The sequence below is a fragment of the Electrona antarctica genome, assembly GCF_951216825.1.
Source record: "Electrona antarctica genome assembly, chromosome: 18".
Taxonomy (NCBI): Eukaryota; Metazoa; Chordata; class Actinopteri; order Myctophiformes; family Myctophidae; genus Electrona; species Electrona antarctica.
Genome location: NC_136799.1, coordinates 45,085,008 through 45,098,433, shown reverse-complemented (window position 1 = coordinate 45,098,433; position 13,426 = coordinate 45,085,008). Strand labels below are relative to the sequence as shown.

General features: G+C 46.1%; 1 protein-coding gene across 1 annotated transcript in view; it reads left to right on the top strand.

Moving 5' to 3' along the window:
• Nucleotides 1–13,426, top strand: part of gabrr2a (gamma-aminobutyric acid type A receptor subunit rho2a) — a gene marked incomplete at its 3' end in the record, with an annotated part of 90,371 nt that overhangs the window by 64,863 nt on the left and 12,082 nt on the right. The window contains exon 6 of the mRNA XM_079529008.1: nucleotides 4,641–4,849. Within this exon, the coding sequence (XP_079385134.1) occupies nucleotides 4,641–4,849 (209 nt within the window). The remainder of the gene's footprint in view (nucleotides 1–4,640; nucleotides 4,850–13,426) is intronic.

The following is a 13,426-nucleotide window of genomic DNA, read 5'->3' as shown; positions in this document are numbered from 1 at the left end:
TACTGGTTAAAGTGGTTAAAATGATTGTGACGCTTTATATTAACACCCTTTGCTGCATGGGGACCCACTGGTACAGCCCCCCCCCCCCCCTCACCCCAAGGACCCCCACTTTAAGAACCAATGGCGTAGCCAATGTACGATTCTTCAAAAAGCGATTTGTCATGCACTCCAGAGGAGAGTTCTGTGTTAAGCGAGATAGGAACCTTGCACAGTAAAATCCTAAGTGTTCATGTCAAGCTGCTCTATGTAACTTTCCTCTTCTAACCCTTGTGGTAGGAGACGCGGGACTTGAACCCGCGTCTCCTACCACAAGTGCTGACATGTTTGACCGCCAAGCTATAATAGTGTGGCTTGTTATGGGGAGATATTTCAAATTGAACCAACCAAGTCGTGTCCAAATAGGGGACGAAGAGGAGTAACAAGTCGTGTCCAAAAGTATAAACACTGGATCTACAGTAAATCTCAATAGAAGAGCAAGGGGAGACCAAATATAAACACCACACCCAATTGTATAGTTTTAATTGTAAGTTGTATTAATTGTCTCCACCAGGCCGAAGGCATGGGGAGAGAGTATGTTTTGCACTCCGTCCGTCCGTCCGTCCGTGTGTCCGTCCTTCCTTCCGTCCGTCCGTTACCAGCTAATCTCCGGCACCGTTAACCCGGTCGATGCCAAACTTTGCACACACACTCCCTGGATGCCAACGATGAACCTCTGCCCCACATTTTCCAGAACGGCCTGTTATAGCGCCACCATGAGGCAGCTTTTCACATTTGTTACCTAAAACTGCACCGATCTGCGTGAAACGTTGCATGCACACTCCCTAGAGGCCAAGGACAAACCTTTGACCTGCAATTTCCGCATCTGCCTTTTATAGCGCCACCAGGAGGCCGACTTTTGTAAAACACATTTTTGGATATTACTCCTCCAGATTCTGTCCAAAAATCTCACAAATCGTTACACAGTATCTCTATGGTCATGTGCTCAAGTCGGATCTGTCCGATATTTCATATTCCACCCTAATTGGCTATAATTGGCTTTCACAGTTTGCAAGATTGCCCCGTTTTGAACAAAAGCCTCAAATCATGAACACAGCATGCAATTTATGTGAAATCTTTAACACATTTTCTTACTAGGCTGAGGAATATATCCCACCCTTTTCACATTGGCCTGTTATAGCGCCACCAACAGGTTGATTTTTGCAAAACCGGTTGATTGGAACAAAATGCCTCAAATCATCCAATTGCCATACAAGGCAAACATGTTTATATTACTCCTAAACATTTTGCCAAACATCTCACACAGTCCTATCCTCCTGGTGGAGACCTGTGCCCAGAAGGGCACTTTTTCTAGTTTTTTTTCATTTGCTGCTTTCTTTTGTTTTAGGGATTTTAGCTGTTTTTGACAGGGGGGCGGGGGCATTCGAGCATGGGGCTAAATATGTATTTCTTTACAACATTTTATAGCGATTTATTTTTGTATTATTTACTATAGTCCTACTAGACCCCAATAAATTACATCTGGCCACAGAAGATCACAGGATCTACTGAATGTGAAGGTAGCCTACTGGGGGGAAGCCACACTGTGTGTCATAGGCTCAATATGCCAGTTTGACACATTCCGTAGATCCCGTGATCTTCTGTGGCCAAATGTAATTTCTTGGGGTCTAGTAGGACTATAGTAAAGAATAAAAAAAGAAATTGCTATAACATTTTGTAAAGAAATACATATTTATCCCCGTGCTCGAATGCCCCCGCCCCCCTGTCAAAAACAGCTAAAATCCCTAAAACGAAAGAAAGCAGCAAATGAAAAAAGAATTACACTCACCTTTTACTTTCTCTAATAACAACCTAAAACATGAACCTTGGTTGAAAAAAACTAAAGTTGTCCTTTAAGCAACGACGGCTACGGCAGTCCACTCCGGCAACCGGAAATGGATCAGTGCTCGATACATAAACCTGCTTGCCGTCGCAGCCCTTTCTACTACGGCAGAACCCACGCGTCGTCTCTACGACGCCACGGAGTTAGCTATGGAGTGCCACAATTTTTTTATTTTTCCAGTTTTTCATGTGTCTATGAGGTGACAGTACTTCATTAGACACCCTGGAGTCGTTTTTATGTGCAATGGTGTATTAACTTTGTATTTAGGGTTTCTTCCTGGAGGATGAACCCTTGACAGTCAAACGGGCCAATGAAATAAACAGTAATCTAGTGACACCACACTATCAGCCCCTCCCCTAACCCCTCCCCCTTTATCATACAACTACAGCTGTGGGTGCGGCTTCAGTTCACCCATCACCACCCACCAGGCAAACCAGGCATACTTAATGAACTGGTGGGCGTGCCCACATAAAAACAACATTTTAACAAATACTGTACACTTTTTTGAAAAAAGTATACCTCCTTATATAACAATAAGAACTGATGATCATGTTTTAGGGTGGAAAAAAATCACGGCACTCCATCTTTAAAGCCAGGGGTAGGTCATTTACTATAAAACTATAGATATTAGGTCTGAGATGGAACGTGATTGTTAACATTTATAAGCCTATTTAATTTAATTTAAAATTAAGGGAGGGGGGACGCTGCCCCCGCGAGGCCTCGCTGGCGCGATGTGCCTGTTATGTGCGACGGCACTGCCCGCACCAAGGGGCCAGTGAGGCGCTCCAACGTTGAAGCACTGGGCCCTAGTGGTAAGAGGAAGGACTGCAGGCGGACCCGTGCTTTAACACGTAGGACCATCACTCCCTACGTCACCCATACGTCACCCCGGACCTCAAATTTGAGGTCCGGAGGAGGTACTTCCGGCAGTCTTCCGGGTGCTTCAAAACGCCACTGAGCAACTTCATCGAAATGAATAGCTTGGGGGCGGGGCTAGTGCTCCAGTTCGGTCTCTATCCTTTATATACTCTATGGTCCGCACCCCCCAAAAAGCGGCCCTTGATGAGTAACACCTGTGAAGCAAGTATAGGGATGGGGCCCGGAAGTAATCAGAGTTATTCTGTGTGCATATAGAGCCTATAGGAGTCTATAGGCTCTATAGACAAATAATTTGTTTACAAACATTGAGACTGGTCGTGCGGGTGCAGGTTCATGTAATCAATTCCCAACAGATCTCCAAACCCGTTGTGTTGGGGAGCGCTGCTTTCAGTTCATTCAACCTCCTCTTGTTGTGTTGGCTAGTGAGGCGGCGCACCCTAAGCAAGGAGACATTTATACTTCATTGCGCAACAGAGAACAGCTGATACACAAGCTCACATCGCGTCGTGGGTGTGACATGTTGAGAGCTCAGAGGTCTGCTGTTCCCGGCCGTTCTCTGCGCCGCGCGCACGATATATATACTTTCGAGGGACGGAGCATCAATCTGGCTTGATGGGCTGCAGCTGCGTGTGCACGTTCAGGCGCCATACACACTATCGAAACAAAATCGCTCTCTCTGTTTCGGAGGGGGGGGAGGGGGTGCAGAGCAGCTCGCAATTCATTTTCAACGGGAGTCACTGGGTTTCACAGAGCAGCTCTGCTCCATGGCTGTGACTCCCATTGAAAATGAATTGCGAGCTGCTCTGCCCCCCCCCCCCCCCCCCCCCCCTCTCCCCCCCTGGAAACAGAGAGAGCGATTTCGTTTCGATAGTGTGTACGGCGCCTGAACGTGCACACACAGCTGCAGCCCATCAAGCCAGATTTTTGCTCCGTCCCTCGAAAGTATATATCGTGCCTCAGGCTCTGCTGCCGTGATCATGAGCGCCCCCCCCCCCCCCCCCCCCCGTTCCTATATGACAGCGACTGGAGGTGTGGTTTTGAGGACAACTACTTTGTATTGGTATCATTGGTCTGCACACACAACAGAAACCAAGGATTGTATACTTCAAGGGGGCGAGAGATCACGATAAAAACCCTAATCATTCTTCCTCAACACTGGGGGAATTAAAAACAGCATCCTATGAAGCTTGATGATGCATTTTTTATTATTATTTTTTACACGTGAGCACAGTTAGAACTTTTCCATTGCATCTTATGGAGAGGTGGCGTTCATATGGTGCCGGCCGGCCTGCGCGCGCATGCTGGCGCTTATCAGTGTGACGTTGTCTGTTAAAAGGCGTCTAACCCTAACCAGGGGGCACGGTGGCACAGTTGGTAGTGCTGTCGCCTCACAGCTAGAAGGTCCTGGGTTCGATTCCCACTGGGGACGCTGTGGGTGCTGGCGGCGTGTCATCTCCTCCACGTCATCAGTGCCCATACCCGAGGCGGGGTTGGCGAAAGAGCCCTTCTTGGTGCAAAAAACATGCAGTAATCCTGGTCTCTAAACTGCCGCCCCCTGGCCAGCCGGGGTGCCTGATGGAGGGGAAAGGAACTGGTTGGAATAACGTGTTCCTTCCACGCGCTACGTCCAACCAGGGAAACTCTCCCCTGTCAAGTGTAAAGGAGCGATCTGGACACTCAGGCATGAAGGAAGCATGAGTTCAAGTCTGTTGCTCTCCCCAGGTTGGCGGAGGGTGTGTGGAGGGGATCACATTAGATAATTGACACAGGGGTGAAAAATGGGTTACAAAATCATCTGATAAAAATTATAAAAACATAAATAAAAGGCGTATATAGTTGACACCTTTGTTTGTGCCCTGTCTGTGCCCCCCCCCCCCCCCAGGCATCACCACCGTGCTGACCATGTCCACCATCATCACGGGCGTGAACGCGTCCATGCCCAGGGTGTCCTACATCAAGGCGGTGGACATCTACCTGTGGGTGAGCTTCGTCTTCGTCTTCCTCTCCGTGCTGGAGTACGCCGCCGTCAACTACCTGTCCACCGCGCAGGACCGCCGCGAGCGCAAGATGAGGGAGCGTGCCAGGTCACAGGTAGGGTTGTCCATGAAGAGCTGTCCCGTGTGTAGGCTGGCTTGTGATACGTCTTTGGTAGCCTGGGCAGCATTCCTTTTCGTTCGTTTATGATCCGGTCGGGAGTGGGTGATATCGCTACGTCATGTTGTAGTCATTGTTTGGTAGTCATCAGTCATCCGGAACTTCCTTTTCCCTCAAACCGATTGTTCTCAATAAAAGCCGCAGGCTACGAGAGCTTTTATTGTTATTCTTCCGGTTTGAGGGAGAAGGAAGTTCCGATTGATTGTCCTGCCTGATGACTACAAAACAATGACTACAACACGACGTAACGATATCATCCGCTCCCGACCGGTTCACAAGGCAATTACTAACACAGACCTGGCTTTCCTCTGAGGTGGAAAGCCTGGTAACGCGAGGTTACGTATTTGGTATATTTTTCTTTCTTTCTTTCTTTCTTTCTTTTCTTTCTCTGTTAATTTCTTTCTTTCACGTTATTTTCTTTCTTTCATTCTTATTTTTTCTTTCTTCTTACTTTGTTGACCAGGTTCCATCCAGTGGTTAAGAAAAATGTTAGCCCAAAAGCAGATCTACAAGCTCATAACTTAAGGCAAATTGATTGATTGACTCATTGAATGCCACCTGTAGACTTAATTAACGTGTATTCCATGACATCCCAGGTGGCCAGGGACACTCTTAACTCTATCTCTACCGCTAGCTGTTAGCATAAACCCCAGTTCCCAGTGCCAGCATACGCATTCACTTTAAAAGACGGAATTTGCCCCCCCCTACACACACACACACACACTCGCCACACACACTCTAGCACACACTCTTTACCTCTCGTCAGAAGCGTTTACATGGCGGCAGCGTCGCGGTACAAAGGCACAAATGAAATCCGAAATGTGGATGGCAGAAAATCCACCAAGGACAGCTCTCCTGGATTCCGATTTATAGAGGTTTGAAAATCCTCCTTTCAACTGCTTTGCACTGTGAATATATTTTCAATCCCATAGATCAGGGTTCCCCAATTAATTTTCCTCGAGGGCCATATTTTGACTAGGGTACCAGGCTGGGGGCCGAGTCTGCATGCGTGAGGTCGAGGTCTTGCCCTGAAAATTCATTTTCAGGCAGGACCCCATTTGAAAAGGATGCCCAGTTTGACATGCATAGGCTACTGACCCCCATTTAATGCCATTTATATCTGGGACCCCCCCCAAAAAAATATATATATTCTTCCGCGGGCCGCAAGGGGGCGCTCCGCGGGCCGCAAATGGCCCGCGGGCCGCCTATTGGGGAACCCTGCCATAGATGGAACGGTGGTGCGTTGCTATAGGAACCGGACCAATGTTAAAACCTTCCGTAGGCCTCATCCATTATATAGACGGACCTGGGATATGACGCCACCTAGCGTCGACGTATATATACGGACTTGAGCTTTGTAATAATTAAGAATCATCTTGCTGGTATTTACCGTAAAGCAGGGCTCCCGGTCGCTAGCCACCCCTCCCTGATGCTCACTGTGTTTTTCCTGTAGCAAGATGGCGGGCCTGCACACAATGCTGGGGCCGCTCCACCTTCATAGCCGTTTATCTCGGAATTACGGCTCAGATTGAGCTGGATTGAACAACGTGCCGATGTCAGCGGCTCAACACTAAATCCTGGTTACCGCACACAGTCATTTCTTTCAAAATAGAAGCTTGGGGTGCCGGGAAGATATGGCCGCTTTTACTTTGTAAAGTTGATAGCAATGAAAATGCGCTAGGACGTGTGTAGCAACCCGTCGGCTGGATTAGTTATGACGTTCCCACACGTCGTACGGTCTGAACTGGTTAAATAGACGATGATGACATTAGCTTTAGCGGATTTTCGCTAGCTGTTTTGGGTGGGGGGGGGGGGGGGGGGGGGGGGTGTTTCCACCATGGCAACCGTAGACTATGGGGGCAACCATAGACTATGGTGGCAACCATAGACTATGGGGGCAACCATAGACTATGGTGGAAACCAACAGCACCCAGGGTTTTAGTGGCAGCTTCTGAGTTAATTGACTACTTTATTAACAGTTTGTAAATAGTACAGTGGTACGATTATACAAAAGGTGCTAAAGGGATCACACACAAAAAGGCGAAATTAACGGCTTGTTTCCATTGTGGACTGTATTCAATTCATTGAGATTACATAGACATAATATTCCAAGACATCATCAACACAATAAAACATACTGTATATGTACCTTTAAAGGAGCATTCAGTGATTTGGGTGATTTGGAAAAAACCCCGGTCCACCCCTGTAACAAGATGTGCACATGCACACGCTCTACAGTGGGGGAAGTACAACAGACCAACAGCACGTGCACCAAGGCCCGCCCCACTCAATCATGATTGGAGGAAGGCCCCTCTCATCCTGATTGGATGAAGGCTTTGCCACCCAAAGCCCAAACCGAAACTAGGGTTTCTTGACCCCAGGGGCTCACTGGGGACAGGGAGGAACTCTTTATATGGTCAGCACACTTTATAGTAGGGAGGATTATCCAAAAAATAAGAAAGAATAAGTGATATTTGAATTAAGTGAAATCACTGAATATACCTTTAACAGTTTGATTTTGTAGGAGTAGTTACAAATTGATCTTTTATGGTGGTTAATGAGTCACAGTTGTTTATGTCTGTTGGTAGGGGATTGGCATCCACATTTTGGTGGCATATAGCAGCAGACTTAACCCCATGTTTGTGCCAAATCTGGGTTGAACAAGATCAGTGGAGCTCCCTTTGGTGGCGTGTCTTTTATGTTATGGAAGCATTGTGAGCTTGTGGATCAGCTTTTTGTTCTTGTTTATTTTTTTCAGAACGTCCGCCTCAGAATAGGGATGCTATAGGCATGCATGTGGTTAAAAGTATTGCACATTATGGCTGTCACTATTTCATCACTTATTATCCTGTTTAGATGCGATGCGATGATGCAACGCGAGAGTACGGACTAGCCAACGCCGACTCGGGACTCCTGAACCGCTTCCCTCCACACCCTCCCATCCAGCTTCAGGGTTTTGAGCTCTGCAGTGTCGTTAGCTCCGCTGTCGCGCCGCAGTGTGTCTACGTAGGTGGTGCACCGCCTCTCTCCCCTCCTAGCTGTGCCTTGTGTTGGCTCCCACGGGACTCCCTCTTTCTTCGACGTTTCGCCCAGGTCGGCCTAACCTTCAACCCTCAACCATAACCTCTGAAAAACTATGCGTATAGGAGCCAAACTATTTTGTATTTGGGCACTGATTGATGTGATGTATAGGCGCCCTATTGGTTGGTGGGAGTGTCCCTGTGGGTGGCCTCCAGTGCTTTTCAACCTTTTTTCATATAAAGGCAACAAATTATGTATTCGGCATTTGAGCCACAGACCACCATTTGATGAGATTGTGCCTCTCAGAACCCAAAACTTAGAATATGTTGTTGTCTTTCGTTTGGATACATTTTGTTCACAATTCCATGCTATGTGGTACCATAGGAGAGATAACAGGCAAACATTGATCAAAATAACAAGTCTTCTCTAATAGGCCTATCTCACAGCCCGTTTTTCACGCCCACTTCCGGTAAATAGTGGTGACTTTAACATGAGCATTTACACGTTTTTTTCTCTGGAGAATCTAAGTACATTTTCTAATGTAAAAATGTGACAGACCAATATTATTATGAAGCAAACAATATGGTAAATCAGCTCGAACAGATAGAACGAACCTTACCTTGAGAAAACAAAAGTTGTAGACTTCTTAAATTACCTCTGTTAACATAAAGCGTCTATGGAGTGACGTCACACTATCACCACTAACCCCGAAAGGGGGCGTATTAAGGGGGGCGGGGAAATTATGTGAGATAGGCTTATTGTGTGTAGACTTCTTGTAAATGTAGTAAACATCTGCATAACAACAATTGAACTCTTGAGAGCGTAAAATAAATGTTGTGCTCTGGAAGAGTTCAAGATCTACAAGGGTCCATATTTTACTAACTCTCCATCATTTAGCTGGGGACCACCTGGAACCTCCTCAAGGACTACTGGTGGTCCCCGGACCAATAGTTGAAAACCACTGGCACTCACTGCTCACCTCAATGCTGGTTTGACCATGGGGGGTAGGGTGAGCTGGGAGAGGTTTCTATTTTTTGCTCACGTATTTCTTTGCACATATTTATGATATATTTATTGGCAATGTACTGTAATATTTGGTGACGCCGAAGTAAAAGCATTTTAAACTTGAGCACTCGTTTGGACACGAGTCCTTTTAATGCTGCGCGTCATACATTTCCCATCTCCCAGGCTCCCAATGCATTGTGGGATTGCTATCAGCCGCAACACTAAGCCTAACCCTAACCTTAACTCCTAACCTCACAGAAAAAGCACACCCGTCTGGGCGAAATGCTGGGAAAAAGAGAGAGTCCGTGGCTTCCACACTTTCTGTTTGATCGCCACCACATTTCCCGGGTGCCTGACGCAGTGCCCAGCCAGCCTCATCCTTCTATCCCTGAGCTTGTCTGTGACCCGTGAGGTCCGCGCGTTCGACGTCAGGTCCACGCGTTCGACGTGGTCAAACGCGTTCGATGTGGTCAAACGCATTTGACGTGGTCAAACGCGTTTGTGACACAAAATTCTGTTGAGATTGGACAGACCTAGCCATGGTCCCAGTGAGAGACAGATAGTATCATCAGTATCATCGCTGTCGGCCAGAAACCTCTCATCTCCATGGTCTAACTTTTTTTGTATTTTAACGTCCTACTTGATGTGCAAGCTCGAAACTGCGAGCTTGTAGATCGGCTACTTTTCCATTTGAAAATTCCTGGACAGATGAGGTTTCCACCTGACAGAGACGATAGTATTTAACTTCCACAGACGAAAAAAAAGAAAATGTAAAATTGTACCTGAGTGTTAACTACAAATGCCACAGAGGGAGCAGATGTGTGTTTAGACATCTCGGGCCTGTTGTTTTGAACATTCTTCTCTGGGAATGATTTCATCTCATTTAGTTTATCTTTTCATATAAATAAAGGTTGCATGGTTAGTGCATGACCAAACTGTTGCCTATTGCATATCACAGCATCCCCAACATCTCATGATATCATGAGTTAAGTTATGTTGTTTCTTGGACAGTGCCCTTGGACACTGAACCCTACATTGCCTCCAATGAGTCGGTCGGTGTGAGCTCGCCACCATTGGTGTGTGAATGTGGGAAGTGAGGACGCTGGCGTCAACTGTTTGCCACTTCACATCCCAATGTATGAATGAATGAACCATTGTAAAGCGCTTTGAGCAGGGCCGGATCTACCATATGGGCACTTTGGGCACGTGCCCAGGGGCCCTTGGGCACCAGGGGCCCCTCAAAAAAAAGTTTTTTTTTTTTTTTTTTGCTCCACAGAAAATTTCCCTGCTAATAAATAAATGGTGTCTAAAAAGATTAGTGTTTTATTGTTGGTGAGAAGGGCAGCTGAAAAGTGCAATTGTGTGTAAAGCAGCAACAATGCGCTAGATTGGCTGTCACTCTGGGGGGGGTAGGCGACCGGAAATAGGCCAATATAACGGCATAAAACTGCCCCAAAACGGCTCCGAAACAGCAAAAATGTTGTGCGCGCGTGAAGGGGGACCCTTCGAGCTTCAGTGCCCAGGGGCCCTCAGAGGTGTTAATCCGGCCCTGGCTTTGAGCACTTGGAAAAGCGATATGAAAAATGCAATCCATTATAACTCATTAAGAATCAAGGTTTTTGATATTTAGTCGACTAAGACTAGACTAAACAATTTCAGAATACTGAATAGGTCTAAAGCCCTAACCACACCAAAGGGTCACCATGCAAATCATTGGGTCCAAACGGTTGCATGGTGCAGAGCTAAAACCTTCTTGACCCTTTGGTGTGGTCGTTTGGGCCATTGAATTCCATGCATTGAATCACTAGGGTCAACGTGGGTCAACGTGCAGCAGGACATATCACACCACAGGGACAACGCTAAAACTGTCTTAACCCTGTGTGAGTAGGGCTTAAAGCTGCTATTAGCAATAATATGTCAAAAATGTTATTACCTTTTTTTTCTTTTTCTTTTTTGATATTCAGAAAGCCAGCAATGGGTAGAACGCTCCCAAAACAATGTAGTCTCTGTGGCACATCTAGGGGCTGCAATCTGCATTCAAAGATTGTCCTAGAAGCTTTGTCATTGGTCGATTTGCCTGTCTGCTTCCTGATTGGTTAGTCATTGCGACCGGGTTTGGAAATGTTTGGAAATGTTTTTTGCCAGAGACCCCCCAGAAGAGAATAATTGTATTGTAACATTTTTGATATATATATATTTTTTAATTCTCAAACATAGCAGATATACAAGCTTGCATCATGGCACAAAGTGACGTCTGTCTGTCTGTCTGTCTGTCTGTCTGTCTGTCTGTCTGTCTGTCTGTCTGTCTGTCTGTCTGTCTGTCTCTCTCTCTCTCTCTCTCTCTCTCTCTCTCTCTCTCTCTCTCTCTCTCTCTCTCTCTCTCTCTCTCTGCAGTGCCAGACACAAAGACTGGAGCCTCTCATAATTAGCAACATTGTTATTTACCTTTAAGTGTGATAATTATAGTTTTCTGACCTTTGTCTGTTAAGGTAGCCCTATAGTGTTTCAGACTTTGAAATCCCCAGGGGCTAATTTGCATGTAAACAACTTTTGAATTTGAATTTTATTTGTATAGCACCTTTCCAAACATATAGTTACAAAGTGCTTTACAGACAGGTTATAAAACAGGAATCATAAAAACATCAAAACAACAAAACATCAGAAACAATAAAATATGAAGAAAATAGCAGGTCAATAAAACAGTTAAAAACAATATTAGGAAAAACACTTGGCATATAGATGTGTTTTTAAAAGCGTTTTAAAAGAAGACACTGAGACACTTGTCCGAATACACAGACACAGGGGATGTTGCTCGTCCAATCGCAATGTGTGGTCGGAACTAAATGACGTAAGAACTCAGCCAAAGATGGTTGATTCAGTAAGATGGACCATCCCAATTAGAGCCACGTACTATAGAGGCCAAAATGGTACACAAATCCTACGAATTGTATCCTAAAGGACTACTCCAGGTTTTAGGTGATAAGGTGACCACTCATTCTCTCTCACAGCGCATGCTGTCCAGAATTATTTTCCGGTAAACAGGTGGTTAGTAAAAAGAATCACACCCGTGTGAACTGAGTGGTGTAAGGTCTTATATAGCCTGATCAGCTGTGGTCTGGCGTAATGTCTGACGTAATGAAATCACACCCGGGTGAACTGGGTGACCGTAGCAACCATGCTCATTGTTTCTGCACAGACAGACAGACAGACAGACAGACAGACAGACAGACAGACTAACAAAGCCAGTTGTAGGAGTGGTTTACACCACTCAAAAAAATGTGTGTGTGTGTGTGTGTGTGTGTGTGTGTGTGTGTGTGTGTGTGTGTGTGTGTGTGTGTGTGTGTGTGTGTGTGTGTGTGTGTGTGTGTGTGTGTGTGTGTGTGTGTGTGTGTGTGTGTGTGTGTGTGTGTGTGTGTGTGTGTGTAGGGGGGTGGGGGGGCAATCACAATTTGTGTCCTCACCTTCGTCATCAATAATTGCGACCAGATTTGACTGAGGGGCTGCCATTGGATTTTTTTTCCATGTCGTATGAAAGCAGGGAATCATAACTTCAAAGATATTGGTTGTTCAGTTTGACCCACCAGTTTTGGAGGTATATGGCTTATAGAGTAATGTAACATTGAGTTGAGAAAGCAGGCTTCAAAGGTTCACTTCTGTGGACTCTAACATTACACGTAGCTACATGTTTGTCCTTCCTGGGTCAAAAGACTCACCAGTGACATTTAGACGGGCAGGTGCTCAAGTGAAAAAAGGGCACCTTGTGTGCAGCGCGCGGAACCGGCCGGTTGCCTTAATAGTGTGAGATTTATAGATTTTGGGGCATAAACAATATATTATAAGCTTTTTTTTGAGTGGTGCAACCACTCCAAGGAACAGCAATGTCCGTGTTAAACCACCTATGTGACTATGAGTAGCAGTAGGGGCAAAAGTGGCGCTGTTGTGCCAGAAACAGAGAGAGAGAGATAGTGCTGCACTGTTGCCTGCTAATGAAAGAGAGAGAGAGGTGGGGCGGGGGGCAGGGGGAGAGGGGAGGGGGGAGTTGCACCACTCAGTTCACACGGGTGTGATTTTTTTTATCAAGAATTGATCAATGTCACCATATGGTCCACACTGTACATTTTTTATTTTATTTTTTCAAAAGGGCACATTGCTGTCCAGAGGGCAAGGGCAGAGGTGGTGCTCTAGCACCCCCTAGTGTCTATCTGTGCACGGCCACTGAGACTCACACAGCTGCCATACTTTGGTTAATCTGCAGTCGGTCCGTGTATGATGTGTCATTTGAGGAGTGGCGTTATCGTCATGATAGTCGACAGGAGTGATGAGTGGTGAGATCTGTTGTTTGTGGCATGCCTTTTGCCAAATGGCTAAATATGTCCTCCCTGGTCCAATAAAGTCAAACCAATGTCTGGCAGTCTGACAGTTGATTAGCCTCTGTGCGCGGAAACTGGCCATTTAATGTGTGTGTGTGAGTGTGTGAGTGAGTGTGTG